This window comes from Scyliorhinus torazame, chromosome 13, assembly GCF_047496885.1.
Source record: "Scyliorhinus torazame isolate Kashiwa2021f chromosome 13, sScyTor2.1, whole genome shotgun sequence".
NCBI lineage: Eukaryota > Metazoa > Chordata > Chondrichthyes > Carcharhiniformes > Scyliorhinidae > Scyliorhinus > Scyliorhinus torazame.
This window is the reverse complement of record NC_092719.1, coordinates 185,697,943-185,719,953: the sequence shown is the minus strand read 5'-3', so window position 1 is coordinate 185,719,953 and position 22,011 is coordinate 185,697,943. Positions and strand designations below refer to the sequence as shown.

Sequence of the window (22,011 nt, the reverse complement as noted above, 5' to 3'; positions counted from 1 at the left end):
TGATGTCCTAGGTAGGGTTAATTCCTCCTCCTCGTGTGCCAGGCTCAGCCTGATACAATTTAAGGTGGTTCACAGAGCGCACTTGACGGGGGCGAGGTTGAGTAGGTTCTTTGGAGTAGAGGACAGATGTGGAAGGTGCTCAGGGAGCCCGGCGAACCATGTCCATATGTTTTGGTCATGCCCGGCACTGGAGGGGTTCTGGAGAGGAGTGGCGGGAGCAATATCTCAGGTGGTGAAAGTCCGGGTCAAGCCAAGCTGGGGGCTAGCAATATTCGGAGTAGTGGACGAACCGGGAGTGCAGGAGGCGAAAGAGGGCGGTATTCTGGCCTTTGCGTCCCTAGTAGCCCGGCGAAGGATCTTGCTAATGTGGAAGGAGGCATAGCCCCCCAGCGTGGAGGCCTGGATAAACGATATGGCTGGGTTCATAAAGTTGGAGAGGATCAAGTTCGCCTTGAGAGGGTCTGCGCAGGGGTTCTACAGGCGGTGGGAACCGTTCCTAGACTATCTCGTGGAGCACTAGAGGAAGGTTGGTCAGCAGCAGCAGCAACCTTGGGGGGGGGGGGGGGGGGGGGGGGGATTTGCCTGGGGGGGTGGATGAGCAAGAGATAACATGAAGAGTCGGGGAAACTGGCACGTACGGGAGAGAGCCAGTGTACAAAGCTATGTAAATATATTATTTTGCCATGTATATACCTTGCTCCGCGCGATTTCTTGTTTCTTTTTTTTTGTTACGGGGGGGGGGGTGGTTATTGTTTGTAAGGGAGAAAAATTGTGTTGAAAACTTTAATAAATATATATTTTTTAAAAAGAGTTTGCACATTCTCCTCGTGTCTGCGTGTGTCTCACCCCCACACCCCAAAAGGATGTGCAGGGTAAGTGAATTGGCCATGCTAAATTGCCCCTTAATTGGAAAAAAACAATTAGGTGCTCTAAATTTATTTTTAAAAACCGATGGTCCATTCAGACATTGAAATGTTAGCAGCCAAACAACTTAAAATGTGGCAGCTGAATCTTCCATATATAGGGAGAAACTGTTCCTGCTCATAGAAGGATTTAGAGCGAGAGGGCACAGATTTAAAGTGATTTGCAGAAGAACAAGATGTGATGTGAAAAAAAAACATTTTCAGATAAGAATGTGGGGCGACATTCTCCGACCCCCCGCCGGGGGAATCGCCGGGGGCTGGCGTGAATCCCGCCCCCGCCGGTTGCCGAAGTCTCCGGCACCGGATATTCGGAGGGGAGCCGAAGTCCCGCCGATAAATTGCCTGTCCCGCCGGCGTGGATTAAACTCCGGGGTCCGGGGGGGGGCACGGGGCGATATGGCCCCGGAGGGGTGCCCCCACGGTGGCCTGGCCCGCGATCGGGGCCCACCGATCCGCGGGCGGGCCTGTGCCATGGGGGCACTCTTTCCCTTCCGCCTCCGCCACGGTCTCCACCATGGCAGAGGCGGAAGAGACTCCCTCCACTACGCATGCGTGGGAAACTGTCAGCGGCCGCTGACGCTCCCGCGCATGCGCCGCCCCGAGATGTCATTTCCGCGCCAGCTGGCGGGGCAACAAAGGCCGTTTCCGCCAGCTGGCGGGGCGGAAATTCCTCCGGTGTCAGCCTAGTCCCTCAATGTTGGGGCTCGGCCCCCAAAGATGCGGAGCATTCCGCACCTTTGGGGCGGCGCGATGCCCGTCTGATTGGCGCCGTTTTGGACGCCAGTCGGCGGACATCGCGCCGTTTCGGGAGAATTTTGCCCCGTTTCCGCCAGCTGGCGGGGCGGAAATTCCTCCGGCGTCGGCCTAGCCCCTCAATGTTGGGGCTCGACCCCCAAAGATGCGGAGCATTCCGCACCTTTGGGGCGGCGCGATGCCCGTCTGATTGGCGCCGCTTTGGGCACCAGTCGGCGGACATCGCGCCGTTTCAGGAGAATTTCGCCCATGGTTTGGGTCTGGAATGCACTGCCTGGAAGTGTGGTGGAGGCAGGTTCAATCAAGGCATTCAAGAGGGTACTAGATGATCATTTGAATAAAAACAATGTGCAGGGGTGCGGGGAAAAAGTCTTGATGCTTGTTTGGAGAGCCGGTGCAGGCACGATGGGCCAAATGGCTTCGTTCTGCACAGTAACAACCCTGCGATTTGGAGTACAGTGGTTGCATTTCTTCAATAGCAATTCTAAAGCCACAAATTGTGGCATGGATGGATTTAAAATCATTTAAGACCCAAAATTAGTCAAAGGAATATAAGAGTTGTTGAGTTAATAAGATTACAGAAAGTTTGTAAACACCTTCCCCCCTGAAGTAAATACTCTCTGCATATGTACAATATATTGAAATGTTCACATCTGCACACACTTGTTAACTTTTCATTATAAATTCCTACGTACACATCTGGATTGAAAAATGCCCGTTGAGAAGCTGTGGATGAGATTTTTCAGCCGCGCCCGCCTGGTGACCGGAAATTCCCGCCCGAGGTCAACGGACCTTTATATGGTCCCGTCTGTCCGTGGCGAACGTGCAGCAGGCCCAGCCGAAAAATACAGCCCTATATTTAAACTTCTCCCCAGTGGCACTACAGTCCCATTGTTGGCTGGAGTTACACAGTGAGAAGTTTACATAGGTTGTTTCCATTATTTAATGTGGACTTACAAATTCATAGAATTACATAGAATCCCTACTGTGCAGGAGGAGGCCATTCCGCCCATCGAGTCTGCACTAACCCTCTGAATGGGCACCCTAACCTATGCCCAATCCCCTACCCTATCCTTGTAATCCCACCTAGGGACAATTTAGCATATCCAATCCATCTAACCTGCATATCTTTGGACTATGGGAGGAAACCAGAGCACCCGGATGAAACCCACGCAGACATGGGAAGAATGTGCAAACTCCACACAGTCGCCCAAGGTCGGAATCGAACCTGGGTCCCTGACACTGAGAGGCAGCAGTGCTAACCACTCATAATCGAAATGGATATACACCTATACCGTATGGGAGATGAGTTTCTGGGGACTTCTCCTGATTGTCCACTATAAATTAGGGGATGCCCGACTTTATATGAAGAGAAGCATTGAGCGGATATTTCCACCCCCTCCACCATGGCGTGTTTTGCGGTGACAGCCTACCATTGGCCAGCGATGGGATCTTTCTGTCCCGCCGGTGTCAATGGAGTTTCCTGTTATTCGCACCCTCCGTCGCCGGGGAACATGCGGCGAAGGGAGGAGGAGAGGAGTGGGGTTGTCGCTGTCAGGCCAACTTAAAAGATCCCACCCATTATTGCATATGATATACAATGAGGTGGATTTTCACTTGAGCTCTAGATAAAACACTAGTTTAGCCCCAGGGAAGAATTGTGTACAGTTCTATTCACCTCACTTTAGGATGGGCATTAAGGCCATGGACAGGGTAAGGAAGAGATATACTGAATTGGTTAGAGGGATATGGATTACAGTCATATGGATAGATGAGAGAAGCTGGTCATGTTCACCTTAGAGCAGTGATGGCTAACAGGAGATTTGTTAGAATTGTTCAGGTCATGAACAATTGAGATGGAGTGACGAAAGAAACTTTTCAGTGGCTGAGGGGGTCAATAATGGAAGGCACAGATTTATCATGCTTGGTAAAAGAATCCGAGCGAAAGCTTTTTAAAGCAAAGAGTGGGTAAGATTTGGAATGCACTGGCCAATAGAGTGGTGGATACAGATTCAATAGTAGCCTTCAAAGGGGAATTGGTAAGTAAGGAGAAATAAATTGCAGAGATATCAGGAAAGCGCAGGAATTGGAAATAAATGGATTGCACTTTGAAAGACCTGGAACAGATTCAATGCGATAAATAGCTGCCTTGTGTACTATACTATTCCATGCTTCTCTCCATCGCACCACACAATCCCAGACATAAAGCGTAAATGTATTATCTCCATCATTTCCTCTGCTCCTCAGTGAAGGAAGCTGCAAAAGAGCAGACAGCCTCAAATTATAACCAGCCTTCTCATCTGTTGGCAATTCTAAACATGTGGACATCTCCGTTGTTAATGGATACACTGAAAATAAAAAATTTTATTTTTAACTTGTTAGCAAGGTGAGGGGGGCGGCGGCGGGGGGGTGGGGGGGGGGGGGGAAGAGAAATGGGTGAAAAAATATTTCATAAAATATTTGGGCATCTGATTGGCTGAAGTTCTAGTTTCATAAACATTTCTGGCTCAGCATAGGGCTAAGTGAACCAAGATTGCTCTAACTGACACCAGAGAATGTGGAAGCAAGTGTGACTGACAGGAAACCATGAAATATGGAATCATTTTCAATATAAAAGATATAGATGAATAAATAGATAATATAGCAAAAATATCTAGCCTGCATCTGTCATACTCTGGATATCGTATTTTATTACAGATTCAAAGCAATCTTCGGAATAAATAAATATGATAACCACGCAGTCTACTATGAGATCTTCAGACATGTAGTCTGAAATTTGCGAGTACCCGCTGATCTGCAAGTTTTCAACTCTAATCAAGCGGAGTTTGCTTCATAACATCAAACATTGCGGCTGTTTAGAACTACAGACCACTTCAACAGCAAAATAATATCTTATGCATTTAACTAATCCTACGTCCACTATTTGACAACATTTAATAATTTGCTTAAGTATCCTCGTGCTTAATTTTGTTCCACATAGTAATGACACTTTAACCAGTCACATTCTGTTCATACATGCCAAGTCCGCTATTTCAATCAGGTGCGGCACAGAGGCACAGTGGTTAGCACTGCTACCTCACAGCTCCAAGGTCCCAGGTTCAATTCCGGCCTCGGGTGACTTTGTGGAGTTTACACTTTGTCTGCATGGGTTTCCTCCAGGTGTTGCGGTTTCCTCCCACAGTCCAAAGATGTGCAGGTTAGGTGGATTGACCATGATAAATTGCCCCTTAGCGTCCAAAAGGTTAGGTGGGGTTACTGGGATAGGGTGGAGGCTTGGGCTTAAGTAGGGTGCCCTTTCTATGGGCCGGTGCAGACTCGATAGGCCGAATGGCCTCCTTCTTCACTGTAAATTCTGTGATTCTATAGGTACTATGTAGTCTCTCAAAATTTTAAACAATCATATAAATGCCTGCACAACACACACAGCCTTTCGTCAATGGAGTGACCATTGTTTCACTTACTGCCTTGCAAGCACAAAGGGCAGAGCCAAGGTTTGCTAATTGTATCCTAAAGAGGCTAATGGTGCAGCACGGTAGCACAGTGGTTAGCACAATGGTTTCACAGCGCCAGGGTCCCAGGTTCGATTCCCAGCTTGGGTCACTGTCTGTGCGGAGTCTGCACATTCTCCCCGTGTCGGCGTGGGTCTCCTCCGGGTGCTCTGGTTTCCTCCCACAAATCCCAAAAGACGTGCTATTAGGTAATTTGGACGTTCCCCCAGTGAACCTGAACAGGCGCCGGAGTGTGGCGACTAGGGGATTTTCACAGTAACTTCTTTGCAGTGTTAATATAAGCCTACTTGTGACAATAAAGATTTTTTTTTTTGTAATTAATCGCCATGAACCTGCCTGTTTATCAACCTGCCAGCAGTGAGAAAAATGGTAATTGCACCAGACTCCTGGGCATCAACATAGGGGCTCAGCAGGCAGCCTAGTTAACATTCATAAACCCAAATCAAATTGATATGGCTCTTGGAACATGCATCTTTCTATTGATGGGCTTAGTTGTCAATTATGAATCGAGAAGAACACATACCAGTGAGTTAGGCGAGGAAGCAGCACAGTGCACAATGCAAGAGTGAAACCTGAGCTGCAAATAAAATAAACTGATTTGCGCGGTTGGAGATATGAATTCCATTGATTTTGGTAATGTCATGATGGAAAATTTCATGCTTGGCACTCATCAAAATTTGGCATTTATTTCTGCTGCGTATCATCCTGCTGAAAGGGTCAAAGATCAAATTGAAAAGGATACTGTTTGACTTCATGTCTCTGTGGATAATATTCTTTGCATGTAAATAACTATAAAAAAAGCAAACCACAGTCAGGCTATTATGTTCCAGCACAGTGATGTTTCTCGCCATAATGCAAATTTTCTCTCTTTCCAGGTAAATATTTTAAATTGAAAATCGACACTGGATTTGCCTTTCTTATCAATACTGTGTGCGACAGCACTGAAAGTGTCCCTGAAAGAAAATTAAGTGATATCTTGCATGCCCTGGTCAGGTCATTGAGCTTTTTGAGGTCTGTAGTCCAGAGGTCACCTCGTTCTACATGGCTTGAGTGGCCTTACTCATAGGTTTACTGCCACAGAACCCAACACTCTTGTTTGCCCTTTGCCATGCAAACCCATCTCTACAAAATAGAGCAGACTCTGAAAATGTGGCATCCTCTTTGTTTACCTGGCCCTTGTCACTACTTTGGCTGTTTGTAACAACTTCTCCTCTATTAGACATTCTTGTAAATTTCCACAAAAATAATTATGAGACATATGGCAAGATTTTAGCTCACTCAAAACCCATTCACTTTCTCAGAGTTAAAAATGGGCCCACAGAACCAAGTTAGCTTACAGTTAACTGACCAGGGACTTGTACCTTAGGACTTGTACAGGACTTGTACCTTACTTAACTTTTGCCCCCCCAGCCTGGAAACGTTAGGGTTTTTTTTAATATGTAAAAGAACTACACTGTCATTTCCATGCATCCCAAAAGATTGCTTCTATTTTATGCATGTTTGACTTCTAAAGTTATGAAAATAAGCTGACCCAGTTTTTTCAGAGGCACATTGCAGTTTCCACTGGCATTAAAGTGGTGCATTTCACTACATGGAATTTCTAGGCTATCTTTACAAAGTATCGGTGAAACTGTCACAAGCAATTTTGGATAAAATGTTAAAAACTATGATATTTTCAAGGGATTTGTTAGACCAAGGCTTTTCCCCTCAACTTTTAAGTTAATTTAAATATGGATTTCTAGAGAACATTACAACATTACAGCAGAGGACGCCTGGTCTTATCTATATAACGTAAAGTCACCATAGTTCCAGATGACCATAGGTTGCTTTCCCCTTTGAGGGGGAGAGCTGACCTTTGGTGATTTAACCGGAGGATCACCATACCTCAGGCGAGGGGCAAGGTTGAGAAAGTGGGGCCTTCACGAATCACCTCAGCCGACACGGGAATTGAACCCATGCTGCTGGCCTCGCTCTGCGTCACAAACCAGCTGTCCAGCCAACTAAGCTAAACCTGCCCCAGGTACCATTATCTAATCATGGTAGTTTTACTTTTGAGTTGGGGGCTCCCAGGAGAGTGAGACACAACATAGTACACTGCTCTCCCATTTTAACAATTCTTTTTCAGCTATTCCAAACTTTGGTCCATTGGAGCTTGTAACTAACGAGTAGAAAATAAGAAGAATCAGATCAAATTTGAAATAACAGCAACTCGTGAGAATGTGCGTCTCCAGCACAGTCGGGTCTCTAGAGGGGTCTGCCTAATATTAGAGAGCAGCCATCAATGGGAAGAGTATCATTGACAGAACTCATCCAATTTACAAATGCCTTAACAGTCACCATTGGATTTTTTCAGAGGCACAATTTCCTCATCGTCAATTACAATTAACCATTGTACTAATTCAGCAATGTTTATTCAATGAAAATAAAATTGAACAACAGGGCCTGTGTACCCTATTGTGTTTCTTAAACAGTGACAGATAGAGATTGCTATGAATGATGTGCAAAGTAGCTAATTTATCTGTGGGGGATAAAATCTTCAACATTAGAAACTGACATTTAGACCTATGGCTCACAAGCTGTGGGGAACACGAGAGGTTATTAAAACAAAATAAGCAGCTGCAGCAATAGCAGAATGCAGACTAATGTTCACACGGATAGTGCTCTGCCAATATCAATCAGATTTGGACTCAAGTTCGGTTTTCTTAAATCAGTCTCATTTCTCCCTTGACTTACACCACCGGTATACAAGATAAAAAATGAATTCAGGAAAAACAGAGAAGCTTTCTGTTGTTATGCCATTTTTCAATCAGGGAACTAATTTGCATTTAATTCCAAGAATCCTACTCTTCAATAAAAGCCTCACATGAGCTTTCCAGAAGGCTCAGCAAGTTTATCTGATGAGTCATATAGAAAAGGACCCAAGATCCATCATAAGTATTAGTCAATTAGTTGCTGACATAGATGGAAAGAGAAATCCTCTGCATTTGAAATACTGGTTCTGCTGTTTTCTCATTTCAAAATGTATTCATTCACAGGATGTGGATGTCGCTGTCAAGGCCAGCATTTATTTTCCATCCCCATTTGTCCTGAGGAGGTGGTGATGAGCCGCCTTCTTCAACCGCTGTTGTCTGTAAGGTGAGAGCGTTCCCAGTTCTGCCAGGTGGGCGTTGTAAGATTTTGACCCACTCTGGAAGAAGGAAAGCTGGATTCGCCGTCCCAGGATGTCTGAAGCGCATTTCCCGATGGGATGGAGAATCAGGCAACATGGGAAAATCAGGATCGGCGCCCGATGCTCCAATTCCCCCGCTGGCACCAGTATCAAAGATTACGACTGTGTGTCAGCGGGAGGATGTAAATGAGTGAAAATGGGTATTAGTGCCATAGCCTTTAAGGCTATGGGCCAAGTGCTGGCAAATGGGGATTAGGTAGGCAGGTCAGGTCTTTCATGGGTCGGTACAGGCTTGATGGGCCGAAGGGCATCTTCTACATTGTATTATTCTGTGGTTCTGTGAATAACCCATTTGCATCCATTTAGCGGGTCTGGCACCCTATTCTCTGGCCCTCCATTATTCTCCGGTCCTTCTGGTATTTACCACCGTGGCCCTGACGGTGGACCTCACTGTGGACCAATGGGGAGTTGCCTCCAAAATCCATCAGAGGGCCACCCTCTCCCCACAATGCACTACTTGCCCATCCCTCCTCAACTAGAACCCCCCTCTCCCATGTAGCCTCCTCTCCAGAACCCCAAAATGGGAGAACCCCCCAAGAGACCCCCTTAATAGGGCGCCCCCAGAGACCCACTTAATAGGGAGACCCCACCCCCAGGGATCCCTGGGGGGGGTCACCCAGGCAATTCAGGATTCGGGGCTGCTTTGCGGTGCAGCGTGGGGGGGGGGGGGTGCTTTGTGGTGTGGGGGCTGCTATGCGGTGTGGTGGGGGGGTTCTTTGTGGTGGGGCTGGCCAGCCGCCAACGTCACTATCAGGCAGCCCGCTCAAAATGGCGGCCAGACAGTGGGAATCCCTCGTATTCCTCGTCATGCATAAATTTGCATGGCAAGGGATACAGAGTTGCTTCCCGATTTGTGCTCCCAGGGAAAATGTAAATCGGTTGCAATAGTCCCCAAACGGAGAATTTTGCCCGATATATTTCAAAGTTGGGGTAGTGTGTGAATTGGAGGGGCATTTGTGAGGGGTGATGTTCCCATGTGCTTGCTTCCTTGCTTCTTCTAGGTGGCGCAGGTTACAGGTCTGGAAGATGCTGCTGAATAAACTATGGAACGTTCCTGCAGTGCAACAGTGGTGGAGCGAGTGTTACGTTTAAGGTGGTGGCAGGATGCCAACCAAGCGAGATGCCTTGTCTTGGATGGGAGTGTTGCTGGAGCTGCACTCATCCAGGCAAGTGGAGAGTATTCCATCATACTCTTAGGTTGTGTCTTGTAGGTGATGAAAAGCATTGGGAAGTCAGGAGGTGAAACTTACTCTAAGATATCCAGCTTCTGGCCTACTCTTGTAGCCACAATAGTTATATGGCTAGCCAAATTATATTTCTGGTCAATGGTGACCCCCAGAATGTTAATGGTGTGGGATTCAATAATCGTAATGCTGCTGAATGCCAAGGGAAGGCACTGTCTCATGTTAGAAATGGTCATTAGCTGGCACTTTTGTGGTGTGAATGTTACTTGTCACATAGCAGCCCAAGCTTGGATGTTACCCAGGTCTGGTTGCATGTGGGAACAGACTACTTCATCATTTGAACAACTGCAATTGGAACTGAACACTGGGCAATTATTAGCAAAATCCCTATTTCTGAACTCATGGTGCAGCAAAGGTTATGTCTTTATTCTATCATGGGATTTTGGTGTTGCTGGCTAGCCCAACATTTGTTGCCCTTCCCTAGTTGCCATTGGATGTCAATGGCTTGCTGCGCCATTTCAAAGGACAGTTAAGAGCAACTGCATTGCTGTAGATCTAAAGTCATATAAGGCTGAACTGGATAACGACAGTGGATTTCCTTCCCTACAGCATATTAGTGAACCAGGTGGATTTTTATAACAATTGATGATAGCTTTTTGATCACCATTTCTGACATTGGCTTAATAAAGCAGGCAAAGATAGCTCGGCCACAATTGCCCCAAGGAGCTCCTCGACTGGTGTCCTGGAGCTGAAATTATTGGCCTGCAACCACAACCATTCGCCTTTGTACTCGATCGGACTCCAGCCAAATGACCGCTTTCCTCCTGATTACCACAGACTTCAAATTTACTGGGGCTCCTTGATGCCTCATTCAGTCACTGAATCTCTCACTTCACCTCAGGAATTCAGGTCCTTTGACCATGATTGGATTAAGGCCGTAATGAGAACTTGAGCCAAGTGGTTCCGGTGGAACCCAAACTGAGCACTGGAAACAGGTTAGTGCTGAGTAAATGCTGACTGATGGCACTGTCTTTGGCACTTAACTTCACCTTATTGATGATTGTGGGTAGCCCGGTGGAGCAGTAATTGAACAGATTCGATTTATCTGCTTTGTGCCATGGCAATTATTGAGCATAGGTCTTCAGTGCTATTGCCAGTATTTTGCCATGGCCCACATCCTTTGTGCACAGCCTTTTCTTGAAATTACATGGAGTAAATCAAATTGACTTAGGGCTGGCATCTGTAATGGAAGGGGCTGAGAAAGATCATCTACGTCCGGCTGAAGGTGGTTATGAACACTTTCACCTTGTCTTTTGCACTCATCTGCTGGGCTCTGTCGACATTGAGGACAGGGATAATTGTGAAACCTCTTCCTTCCATCAGTTATTTAATTGTTCACCACCATTCCTGACTGCACCACAGAGCTTTGATCTGATCACTTGGCCATGGGTACTTTTAACTCTGAGTATAGCATCCACGTGGTCCAGTGTTACAGCTTCAACAGGCTGGCACCTCATTTTTCAGGTAAGGCAAATGTTGTTCCTGGCTTGCGCTTCTGCACTTTTCATTGAAGTAGAGTTGACCTCCTAGCTTGATGATAATGGTAGAATGAGGGATATGCCAGATCATGAGGGCGCAGGTGGTGGTGGAATTTAATTCTTCTCCTTTAATGGCCCAAAGTGCCTATGGATGCCCAGTTTTAAGCTATTAGATCCCTTCTAAATGTATCCCATTTAGCATGGTAATAATGCTGCACACAGTCATACACCATGTCCTCAGTGTGAAGATAGGACTCTGTCTTCACAAAGTCACTACTAGGATCACTGCCATCAATACCATCACTGACACCACCATCTGCAAGCTCAGTCCTTTAGAACTCAGCGATCTTGGTCAATAATGATGCTACGGAGTCATTCTTGGGGTGACAGACATGCGAACCCCATCCAGATTATGTTCTGAACCCTCACTGCTCTCAGTGGTTCTGCCAAGTTATGTTCAAAGTGGAGGAACACTGACTGGTTAGCCATGGTTTCATTGTCCATGTTTGTACTGGTGCCATGAGCCTTCAAGGGATCCACAGCCAGTGTTGGGAACTCCCTGGAGCACTGACTCCTGCCATATAACACTGCACCTCCACTTCGGATGGGTCTTGCCTGATGGTGGTACCTTAGACCTTGCAACACTAGTTGATCCACCCATGTAGTATAACTGGTACAAATCAGAGATACGAGTTCCTGTTAAACTTATATTTCAGGTGCTATAATTTCACTTATATCGGTGGCTTTTTCAACCTCCGGACATCCCAGATTGTTTTATAGCCAATGGAACATTTATTAAAATGTTGTGATGTAGGAAATGTGGGAACCAATATGCATAAACAGCAATGTAATAATGGTCAGATAGTCTGTTTTACTGATGATAAGTGGGGAATAAACATTGACCAGAATAGCAGAAAGAACTCCCCTGCTGTTGTCTTATGGGATCTTTAACATCCACCTGAGAGAGGGCAGGGCCTCTCTTTCAGCAATACTGCAGCACTTCCTCACTATTACACTGGAACATCAGCTTCAAGTCTCATCAGTGGAACTTGGACACCACAACTTTCTGATTCAGAGATGAGAGTGCTACATCTGAGCCATGGCTGGCACTATATGGCAGCAAAGATTCCAACAGTCTTGATTCAACGCTAGAATGACTGATGAATAAAAAAGTGTAGTGATTCAACACTACGTCACAGCCTAAAGCTATTACCTTGGGACTCCTTTACCGCTTCTTGTCTATTCATCATGGCTTAATATAATGTGTTCAGCAGGGTGAAAATACCAGAACGTCAAAAAATAAGTGTAGTTATCAGAGTAGAATATTCAAAAGGAGTTAAATGTGAAACTAAACTACACCACAACAAAGTTTTTACTTGAATGTATAAACCAGGGTCAGAAGTCACGTCAATGCGCCACAATGCCGGTTTTATGCAGTTGTACTCACTCCATTCCTTGGGCTGTCTGACGAGCAATGTCAATTAGCTGAAACATCTCCAGCTTTATTTCTTGTACGTGCAAGTGCTGGTACAGGCTGTTCCCTTCACACCACTGAGTGACAATGGCCAGGTTAAACCTGGTCATGTAGCCCATAAATAATAAGATGTTTACGTGTCGTGTCTTTCTGTGACGAGAGAAAAGGTTACAATCAGAAAAGTACCTGCTGTAAAACAAAAATGATGGCATGAATGAAAAGAGAACGTGAAACATTTTATATTTTTTCTTTGTCAATTTCCTCCCCTCTCTCAAATACTAAAAGTAGTGACCACGTGCTAAGCTGAATCAGTGATAGACATCCACAAATTTGACGTGCGAACCATGATAGTATCTGATTAAATTTTGTTGTGTGCAAGGTCCAATCTAGGTTAGATGTAGGGAGATGGTTCTCTTCCCACATAATAGTGGACATCTAGAACAGGTTGCCATCTCATGAGTGTACATTGACTTGCTTAATTCTCAAAAGCAGGAGAACTGCCCTGTTTCTGGTTGGGATGTATGTCACCTCTTACTCAGAATTCAGGGCCAGTGATCTCCTGGACTAGTTTTGATCACTAGTTCGGTCAGAAGGATATTGTCCAGATATCATCCCCCCCAATTGGTTTCGGGTTTTATAGGATTTTTCACTTTTCCAACAACATCAGAGGGCAGTGAACGTGTGGAATTCCTTACCGCAGAGGTTGGGTCATTAAGTGTGTTCAAAGCTCATAGATTTTTAATCAGAATGGGAATCAAAGGTTATGGGCTATGGAAGCAAAGTGGATCACTAGATCAGATCAGTCATGATCCCACTGAATAGCAGGGCAGACCTGTTGGGCCAAATGGCCTTCTTTCGCCTACGTCATAGTCTTATCATGTGGTTTCAGTCTGACGCGGAGGGCATATACTGTGATACACAAGGGGCAGGATTCTCCAACCCCCTGCCGGGTCGGAGAATCACCAGGGGGCAGCGTGAATCCCGCCCCCGCCGGCTGCCGAATTCTCCGGCACCGGGGATTTGGCGGGGGCGGGAATCGTGCCGCGCCGGTCGGCGGCCGCGGCTCCCCCCCGCGAATCTCCGGCCGGCGATGGGCTGAGTGGCCACCCGTTTTCGGCCGGTCCCGCCGGCGTAAATTAGAGTAGGTACTTACCGCGGGCGGCCTCCGGGGTCCTGGGGGGTGGGGCACGGGGTATCTGGCCCCGGGAGGTGCCCCCACGGTGCCCTGGCCCGCGATCGGGGCCCACCGATCCGAGGGCGGGCATGTGCCGTGCGGGCACTCTATTCCTCCGCGTCGGCTGGTGTAAAAGCTTGCGATGGCCGACGCAGAGATGAATCCCCCCTGCGCATTCGCTGGGATGACGGCAGCACACGCTGGCTCTCCCGCGCATGCGCCAACTCGCGCCGGCTGGCGGAGGCCCTTTGGCGCCGGTTGGCGTGGCGCCAAGCCCCCTCCGTGCCGGCCGGCTGGGCGCAAAGCACTCCGGCGCCGGCCTTGCCCCTGAAGGTGTGGGGGATTCCACACCTTCGAGGCAGCCCGACACCGGAGTGGTTCACGCCACTCCTCGGCGCTGGGACCGCCCGCTCTGCCGGGTAGGGGAGAATCCCGCCCAAGGTATTGCGATTGTGTGGGACAGACCTAATGGATCAGGAGTCATTACCTATCCATCATTCTCTTGCGATTCTCTTGTCACGTTGCGCTGGAGATCTCTACCGGAGCATCCCGTGAGAGGTCTCCAGTGGACCTCCTGAAAGCCTCCGTGCCTCACAGGATTCACCCAAGTCCCGCGAAATGTCAAGAGTTGGAACTCTGCCCAAAAGGGGCGGGACTAAACAGCGTTCTCGGAAGTAGGTTATAAACCTACTTATGACCTACCTGCAAGGGATCCATTGGCCTCCGTCAATTCTCCGGCCTCCCCAGGGAGGCTGCAGCCAGGCACTGCCAAGGTGCCTGGGTGGCACTGCCAAGCTGGCAAGAGCACTGCCTGGGTGCCAATGTGCCAATGCATGGTTACCCAAGCGCCAAGGTGGCACTGCCAAGGGTCTGGGGGTGTGGGGGACCAATTCCCATGAAATGAGGGTGGAGGATGGGTTTGATGGGTGGGGGAGTGCAGGGCTGGTAAGAAGGGGCCTCTGGAAGGTGATGCTGTCAGGGGGTTTGGGGAGGTGGGGGCCTGAAGAGGGGGGATCCCCAGCGACCCCATTGCAGGGTGTCCTCACTTGGGTAGGTGTGGGTAGTGTCCATGTGTGTGGAGGGTGACATTTTCCATGGGTGGGGGGCAAGCTCACTTAGAGATCGGGGCACCCTTTCAAATGACGTCCCGATCTCCGAGTCCAGTTCCCCAGTGCTAAAAACATTCTACGGGCTGGATTCTTCTGCCCTGCCGGCCACAAGTACGCCACGATTGAGAAGCCGACAATGGAAAAATCCATTGACCTTGGACGGGCGAATGACGCGGCCGTAGAATCCCGCCTGAAGTGTGGATTAAACCGGTGAGAAACTCCCCAGGGCCCAAAAAAGTGACCAAATGTCATTGAATAGCGGTGGGGAACTCGCCGGCAGAAAACTCCCTGAAACACCCGCCACAAATGAACTTAGAAATGGTTCTGGACAGTTGCGCCCTATATGTTTGCAGCAGTGCAAATTGTGGTCAATTTGTCTCTATAACCAGTGGTGCTGAGGTCGGTTGTTGCACCCATACTCTCGCACTCGGTAAGATGATCTAAATTAATCTACATAGCTCAATGACTTCTTGTTCACTGTGGCCCTCTGACCGACTTGGACAAACTCACTCAGGCATCTGGGACTTTCAAGTGTCAACTGCATTGCCAATTCGGGGGAACCACAGATTTGAGCCAGGGAAATGGGATGGAAATTTTCGGTGATGGGAGGAGAAAGGGATTAGGACACTAAAAGATTTGTTTCATGGGTGTTGGTTAGCAGGATTGAAGGAGCTGGAAGCGAAGTATGGGCTGGAGCAGGGGGAAATGTATAGATACATGCAGATTCGAGATTTTGCCAGGAAGGAGATACAGAGCTTCCTGGTGGAGCCAGCCTCCACATTGCTGGAGGAGGTGCTGCCGACAGGGGGACTGGAAAAGGGGGCAGTGTCGGCGGTTTCCGGGGCTATTTTGGAAGAGGAGAAAGCACCGTTGGGAGGGATCAAGGCAAAGTGGGAGGAAGAGTTGGGAGAGGGTATGGAGGAGGGGTTCTGGTGCGAGGTGCTCCGGAGAGTGAACGCCTCCACCTTGTGGGCGAGGTTGGGGCTGATTAAGCTGAAGGTGGCGTATAGAGCGCACCTCACAAGGGCGAGGATGAGCCGGCTCTTTGAGGGGGTAGAAGATGTGTGTGAGCGTTGCGGGGGGAGAGGGGGGGGGGGGGGGGGGTGCATACCACATTCATATGTTTTGGTCCTGTCCAAAGCTGGAGGATTACTGGAAGGAGGTTTTAGGGTAATCTGTAAAGTGGTGCATGTGAAACTGGACCAGGTTCCTCGGGGGCCATATTCGGGGTGTCGGACCAGCAGGGGTTGGAAACGAGTGCGGAGGCAGATGTAGCCTTCGTCTCGTTGATCGCCCGAAGGCGGATCCTGTTGGGATGGAGATCAACCTCTCCACCCTGTGCCCTGGCGTGGCGGGGGTCCTGCTGGAATTCTTAACTCTTGAGAAGGTTAAGTTTGAATTGAGGGGAAGGATGGAGGGGTTCGACAAGTCATGGGTGTTATTCATTATACACTTTCGAGAATTGGATTACATTGAACATTATGGGGGGTTGGGGACTGTATGTGTTAATGGTGACGATGGGTGATTCCTGATTCCTTTTTGTTATTTGTTTATGTCAACATGCGGGCTGCTGTTCGGGGGTTTGGTGGGAGGATGGGATTGTTGTTGATATGGGGATTGACACTGTATTCGTTACTGCTTATTGTTTATTATTGGTAGGTGTAAATTTGGGAGAAAATGTGAAAAAGGAGAATAAAAATATATATATTTTTTAAAATGTGTCAACTGCATGAATTTGTATAGAGCCATTTAACATAGAAAAACATCGCAGGGTGTTTCAGAGATGTAACCAAACAAAGTTTGGCACAGATCCAAACAAAAAGATATCAGGAAGGATGTCCAAAAGCTTAATCAAAGTGGTGAATTCTAAGGTGGCCCTTAAAGAAGGAGAGGGAGATGGATAAGCAGAAGGTATAGGAAGGGAATTGATCAGCCTGGGGCCTGTACAGCTGAGGAAATGAACATCAACAGTGAAGCAAGGGAAGGGGAGTATGCATAAAAGGACACAGTAAGTGGAATGGAGAATTGGAAACAAGGGGCGCAATTCTCCGGAAGCGGCGCGATGTCCGCCGACTGGCGCCCAAAACGGCGCAAATCAGTCGGGCATCGCGCCGCCCCAATGGTGCGGAATGCTCCGCATCTTTGGGGGCCGAGCCCCAACTTTAAGGGGCTAGGCCCGCGCCGGACGAATTTCTGCCCCGCCAGCTGGTGGAAAAGGCCTTTGGTGCCCCGCCAGCTGGCGTGGAAATGACATCTCCGGGCGGCGCATGCGCGGGAGCGTCAGCGGACGCTGACGGCATTCCCGCGCATGCGCAGTGGAGGGAGTCTCTTCCGCCTCCGCCATGGTGGAGACCGTGGCGAAGGCGGAAGGGAAAGTGTGCCCCCACGGCACAGGCCCGCCCGTGGGCCCCGATCGCGGGCCAGGCCACCGTGGGGGCACCCCCCCGGGGCCAGATCGCCCCGCGCGCCCCCCAGGACCCCAGAGCCCGCCCGCGCCGCCTTGTCCCGCCGGTAAGGTAGGTGGTTTAATCTACGCCGGCAGGACAGGCATTTTAGCGGCGGGACTTCGGCCCATTCGGGCCGGAGAATCGCGGGGGGGGTCGCCAACTGGCACGCCGCGATTCCCGGCCCCGCCGAATATCTGGTGGTGGAGTATTCGGGAACCGGCGGGGGCGGGATTCACGCCAGCCCCCGGCGATTCGCCGACCCGGTGGGGGCTCGGAGAATCTCGCCCAAGGTGCGTGTAGAACTGGAGGCAATGGGATGGCTTGAATCAGTAAGGTTTGGAGGCAATAGGGTGGCCACAATCAGTAAGGATAAACAACACCTCCTCCACGATATTCCTCAATACGGAGGCCCTGCCAGGCTGCGTACTTAGCCCCCTCTATACTCCCTATATTTGTGTGGCAAATTTTAGCTCCAACTCCATCTACAGATTTGCTGATGACACAACCGTAGTGGGTTCGATCTCGAACAACCATGAGTCAGAGTACAGGAGGGACATAGAGAACCTAGTTGAGTGGTTTAACGACAACAATCTCTCCCTCAATGTCAGCAAAACTAAAGAGCTAGTCATTGACATCAGGAAGCAAAGTATCGTACACACCCCTGTCTGCATCAATGGGGCCAAGGTGGAGATGGTTGACAGCTTCAAATTCTTAGCTATGCACATTACCAACAATCTGTCCTGGTCCACCCATATCGACGCAACAATCAAGAAAGCGCAACAGTGCCGAAACGTTCTCAGTAACCTAAGGAAATTCGGCATGTCCACATTGAACCTTATCAACTTTTACGTGCACCGTAGAAAGCATCCTAACTGGCAGCATCACAACCTGGTATGGCAACTGCTCTGCCCAAGACCGTCAGAAACTTCAGAGAGTGGTGAACACCGCCCAGTCCATCACAGAAACCCACCTCCCATCCATTAACTCCATCTACACCTCCCGCTGCCTTGGGAAAGCAGGCAGCATAATCAAAGACCCCTCCCACCCGGCTTACTCACTCTTCCAATTTCTCCCGTCGGGCAGGAGATACAAAAGTCTGAGAACATGCATTAACAGATTCAAAAACAGCTTAATCCCACTGTTACCAGACTCCTATAGCGACCCTCTCTGTAGATTGATCTGATCTCTTCACACATCTTTTACACCCCTGTGTGCTTTACCGGATGTCTCTGTCTATGTATTTACATTGTGTATTTTATGTTTGCCCTATGTATTTTCTTTTCATGTACGAATGATCTGTCTGAGCTGCACACAGAACAATACTTTTCACTGTACCTCGGTACACGTGACAATAAAAAAATCCCATCCAATGAAAAGAGTTCAACATAAGAATGAGAATTTTAAATTGGAGGTAATGGAAGCCCGGGAATTGATGTAGAGCCGCAAGGACAGCACTCAACATTACAGATTGGCTGAAGTTTGCAAAGCATGTAAAATGGGAGGCTTGCTTGTTCCTTTAACTCTGTAACCTCCTCTATTCCTACAATCCCAATGAGTTGTGAATCACCAATCTTCTTCACTCCACCATTGGCAGCTCTACCTTCAGCTGATTATGTGTTAAACTCTGGAAATCCCATGCTAAACACCTCTTCCACTTTCTCCTACTTCAGTATGCACCTTAAAATCTAACCTTTTTGACCAAGCTTTTGGTTAACTATCTAATGTCTCCATATGTAACTTGGTTTTAAATTTAATCTCTGCTGTGAAGTACCTTGGGATATTTTACTATTTTAAAGCTGCTATATAAATGTATGACGTGGAATATCGTAACATAGTTATCTCCTCTCTTCTGCTTTCTCATCGCCCATTGGCAAAGCTCTAAACAGCTCCCTAGACATCTTATCAAATGTTGTGAACCAAGTGTTTCTGTTGCAATCTTGATAAAAAATAAATATTTGCACTTACATGTGACTTATAATGTCATCAATGCTTTACACAATGAATTAGTTGTGCAGCTCAAGTGAATTTTTTATCTAATCAAAATAGAAACACTCTGTGCTGGCAACATCCCATAATCAATATTGATAGAAATGACCAATCAACCTACATTTTCTAATGCTAGTAGTCAAGTGAAGAATATTGGATAAGATACTGCAAGAAACGCTCTACTTTTCTTACCTTAGTACCTGAACCTCATTCCGAAAAGCCTGCAGTTGTTCTGGTGTTGGATCTGTCACCTTTAGAATCTTTACAGCTACATCACCTGAAATACCAAGTTCACAACAATGTCCATCAGTTACACAACGGAGCAGTCCAGTCATCTAGTCTTGTTCTGTGATTTGTAACTTCCATTATGTATTATTGTGATACCAGAGCTGGAATGTGTATCAGACCATGAGAAATCTCACTTCTCTATTGACATCCCAGCTTCACAACTTTCTCCAAATGCTTCAACTTTATATATACTGGCAGGGCCAACATGAACCCCCCCCCCCCCTGAAATAAGGCTCACCTGCTGATACTAAATGATTACTTTGTGAGACCAAGCAATGTGCATTTTAAACAAACAAATTATCTTATCTCAGGTTATGATGCTAAAACGGAGTCTTCAGCTACACTGTCATCATGCCATGAGAATATAAAAATTGCTTTAAAAGACTGGTCTCACAAATGAAAGTAATATTACAAAATCTGTGACAATCTCACCTCATTGCACTTCAATACATTAACATTTTGCTCATCAAATCCCTTTTGGCTTCCTTGATGAAAAATAAAGTGGATTAAAAAACTTAGGGGCAGCACGGTGGCGAGCACCGCTGCCTCACGGCGCTGAGGTCCCAGGTTCGATCCCAGCCCTGGGTCACTGTGCATGTGGAGTTTGCACATTCTCTCCGTGTTTGCGTGGGTGTCGCCCCCACAACCCAAAGATGTGCAGGGTAGGTGGATTGGCCACGCTAAATTACCCCTTAATTGGAAAAAGTGAATTGGGCACTCTAAATTATAAAAAAAAGTAACAACTTTTTTAATTCATTTTTATGGGATGTGGTGTTGCTGGCAAGGCGGGCATTTATTGCCCAAATCCGTAATTGCTCTGAAGAAGGTGGTGGTGAGCTGCCTTCTTGAACCGCTTGCAGTCCCTATGGTGTTAATACACACACTGTGCTGTTAGAGAGGGAGCTTCGGAATTTTGACCCAGTGACAGTGATGGAACGGTGATATATTTCCAAGTCAGGATGGTGAGTGATTTGGAGGGGAACTTCCAGGTTTGCCCACATACCTGCTGCCCTTGTCCTTCTAGTTGGTAGCGGTCGAGGGTTTGCAAGGAGCTCCCTAAGGAGCCCTGGTAAGTTCCTGCAGTGCATCTTGTGGAAGGTACACACTGCTGCTACTGTGCGTCAGTGGTGAAGGGAGTGAATGTTTGAGGAAGAGGTGCCAATCAAAAGGCCTGCTTTGTCCTGGATGGTATTGGTAAACTGATTGATTAAATTTAATTAAGACTTGACATTTATTCCCCACATCCAAAGTAAGGCCAGCAAGGAACCAGAAAAATATTATCCGGAGGTATGGGTAAATTCAGTTATCCAAGGGTGTATTAAGCATTGTGTAAAATAAAGAAAGAACATGATATAAAATCTGCAACCATTTTATTTCAACTATGAATTTGTAAAATGGGATCTTTCTCTTATTTTTCTGTCTTCCAGATGCTGCCCCATACTTTGGCTCTCCCAGTGAAGTGAGCAAATCATCAAAGTGAGACTCAGCCTCAGGCTTTTAAAACCTTTGTGGGATACATTTTGTGCCAGATCCAAAATAACAATTTCCGAGAGCAGAACTGCTCATCTTCTTCAGAATTTGCTCTAAACAGTCTCGACTACTCTTTGTTTTGTTCTCACTTTCGAGAAAAGGGTTTGCCAGAAACCAAATTTTCCTCAGATGCAGTTTGTAAGGGTAAATAGCCCGAAAACCTCAGCGATATTGAAGAAATAGTACGGCAAGCATCAGGAGAATAATAGCAACATTTACTAATGACAGCAGGAGGGCTTGTGAAATGAGGAAGAAAATATATTCTGTCCTGATATCTGCCTATGTTATACCTCTCCTACATTGTACAAAGTAATGTAAAATGTCGCCACAGTGCCAGAGGACCATAGGCTGTTCTTCCCTTTTGAGAGAGAGAGAGAGAGCCGGGTGATGGTCACCACACCCCTGGTGAGGGGCAAGGTTGAGAAGGCAGGACCCTCATGAATAACTTTAGTCGGTGTGGGAATTGAACCTGCACTGTTGGGAAACGCTCCGTATCACGAACCAGCCAGCTGAGCCAACCAACCCCCAACTGTACACAATAAACAGGGTTAATGTAATGGACAGGCAGGTACAATTCAGCTTTGACAAAGAGTCATCGGACACGTTAGCTCTTTTCTCTCCCTCCAGATGCTGCCAGACCTGCTGAGATTTTCCAGCATTTTCTCTTTCGTTTCAGATTCCACCATCCACAGTAATTTGCTTTTATCCAGGTACAATTCATTGTGGACAGGTGTGGGTAATAAAACAAGTACGAAGTCTCACAACACCAGGTTAAAGTCCAACAGGTTTGTTACGATGTCACTAGCTTTCGGAGCGCTGCTCCTTCCTCAGGTGATAATAATAAAACAAGAAATAGGAGTATACACT

General features: G+C 47.5%; 1 protein-coding gene across 1 annotated transcript in view; it reads right to left on the bottom strand.

Moving 5' to 3' along the window:
* raf1b (Raf-1 proto-oncogene, serine/threonine kinase b) overlaps positions 1 to 22,011 on the bottom strand; it is a 140,261-nt gene that overhangs the window by 20,338 nt on the left and 97,912 nt on the right. The window contains exons 11-13 of the mRNA XM_072472564.1: positions 19,519 to 19,603; positions 12,584 to 12,760; positions 5,928 to 5,974 (exon numbers count right to left, since the gene is read on the bottom strand). Coding sequence (XP_072328665.1) covers positions 5,928 to 5,974; positions 12,584 to 12,760; positions 19,519 to 19,603 — 309 coding nt within the window. The remainder of the gene's footprint in view (positions 1 to 5,927; positions 5,975 to 12,583; positions 12,761 to 19,518; positions 19,604 to 22,011) is intronic.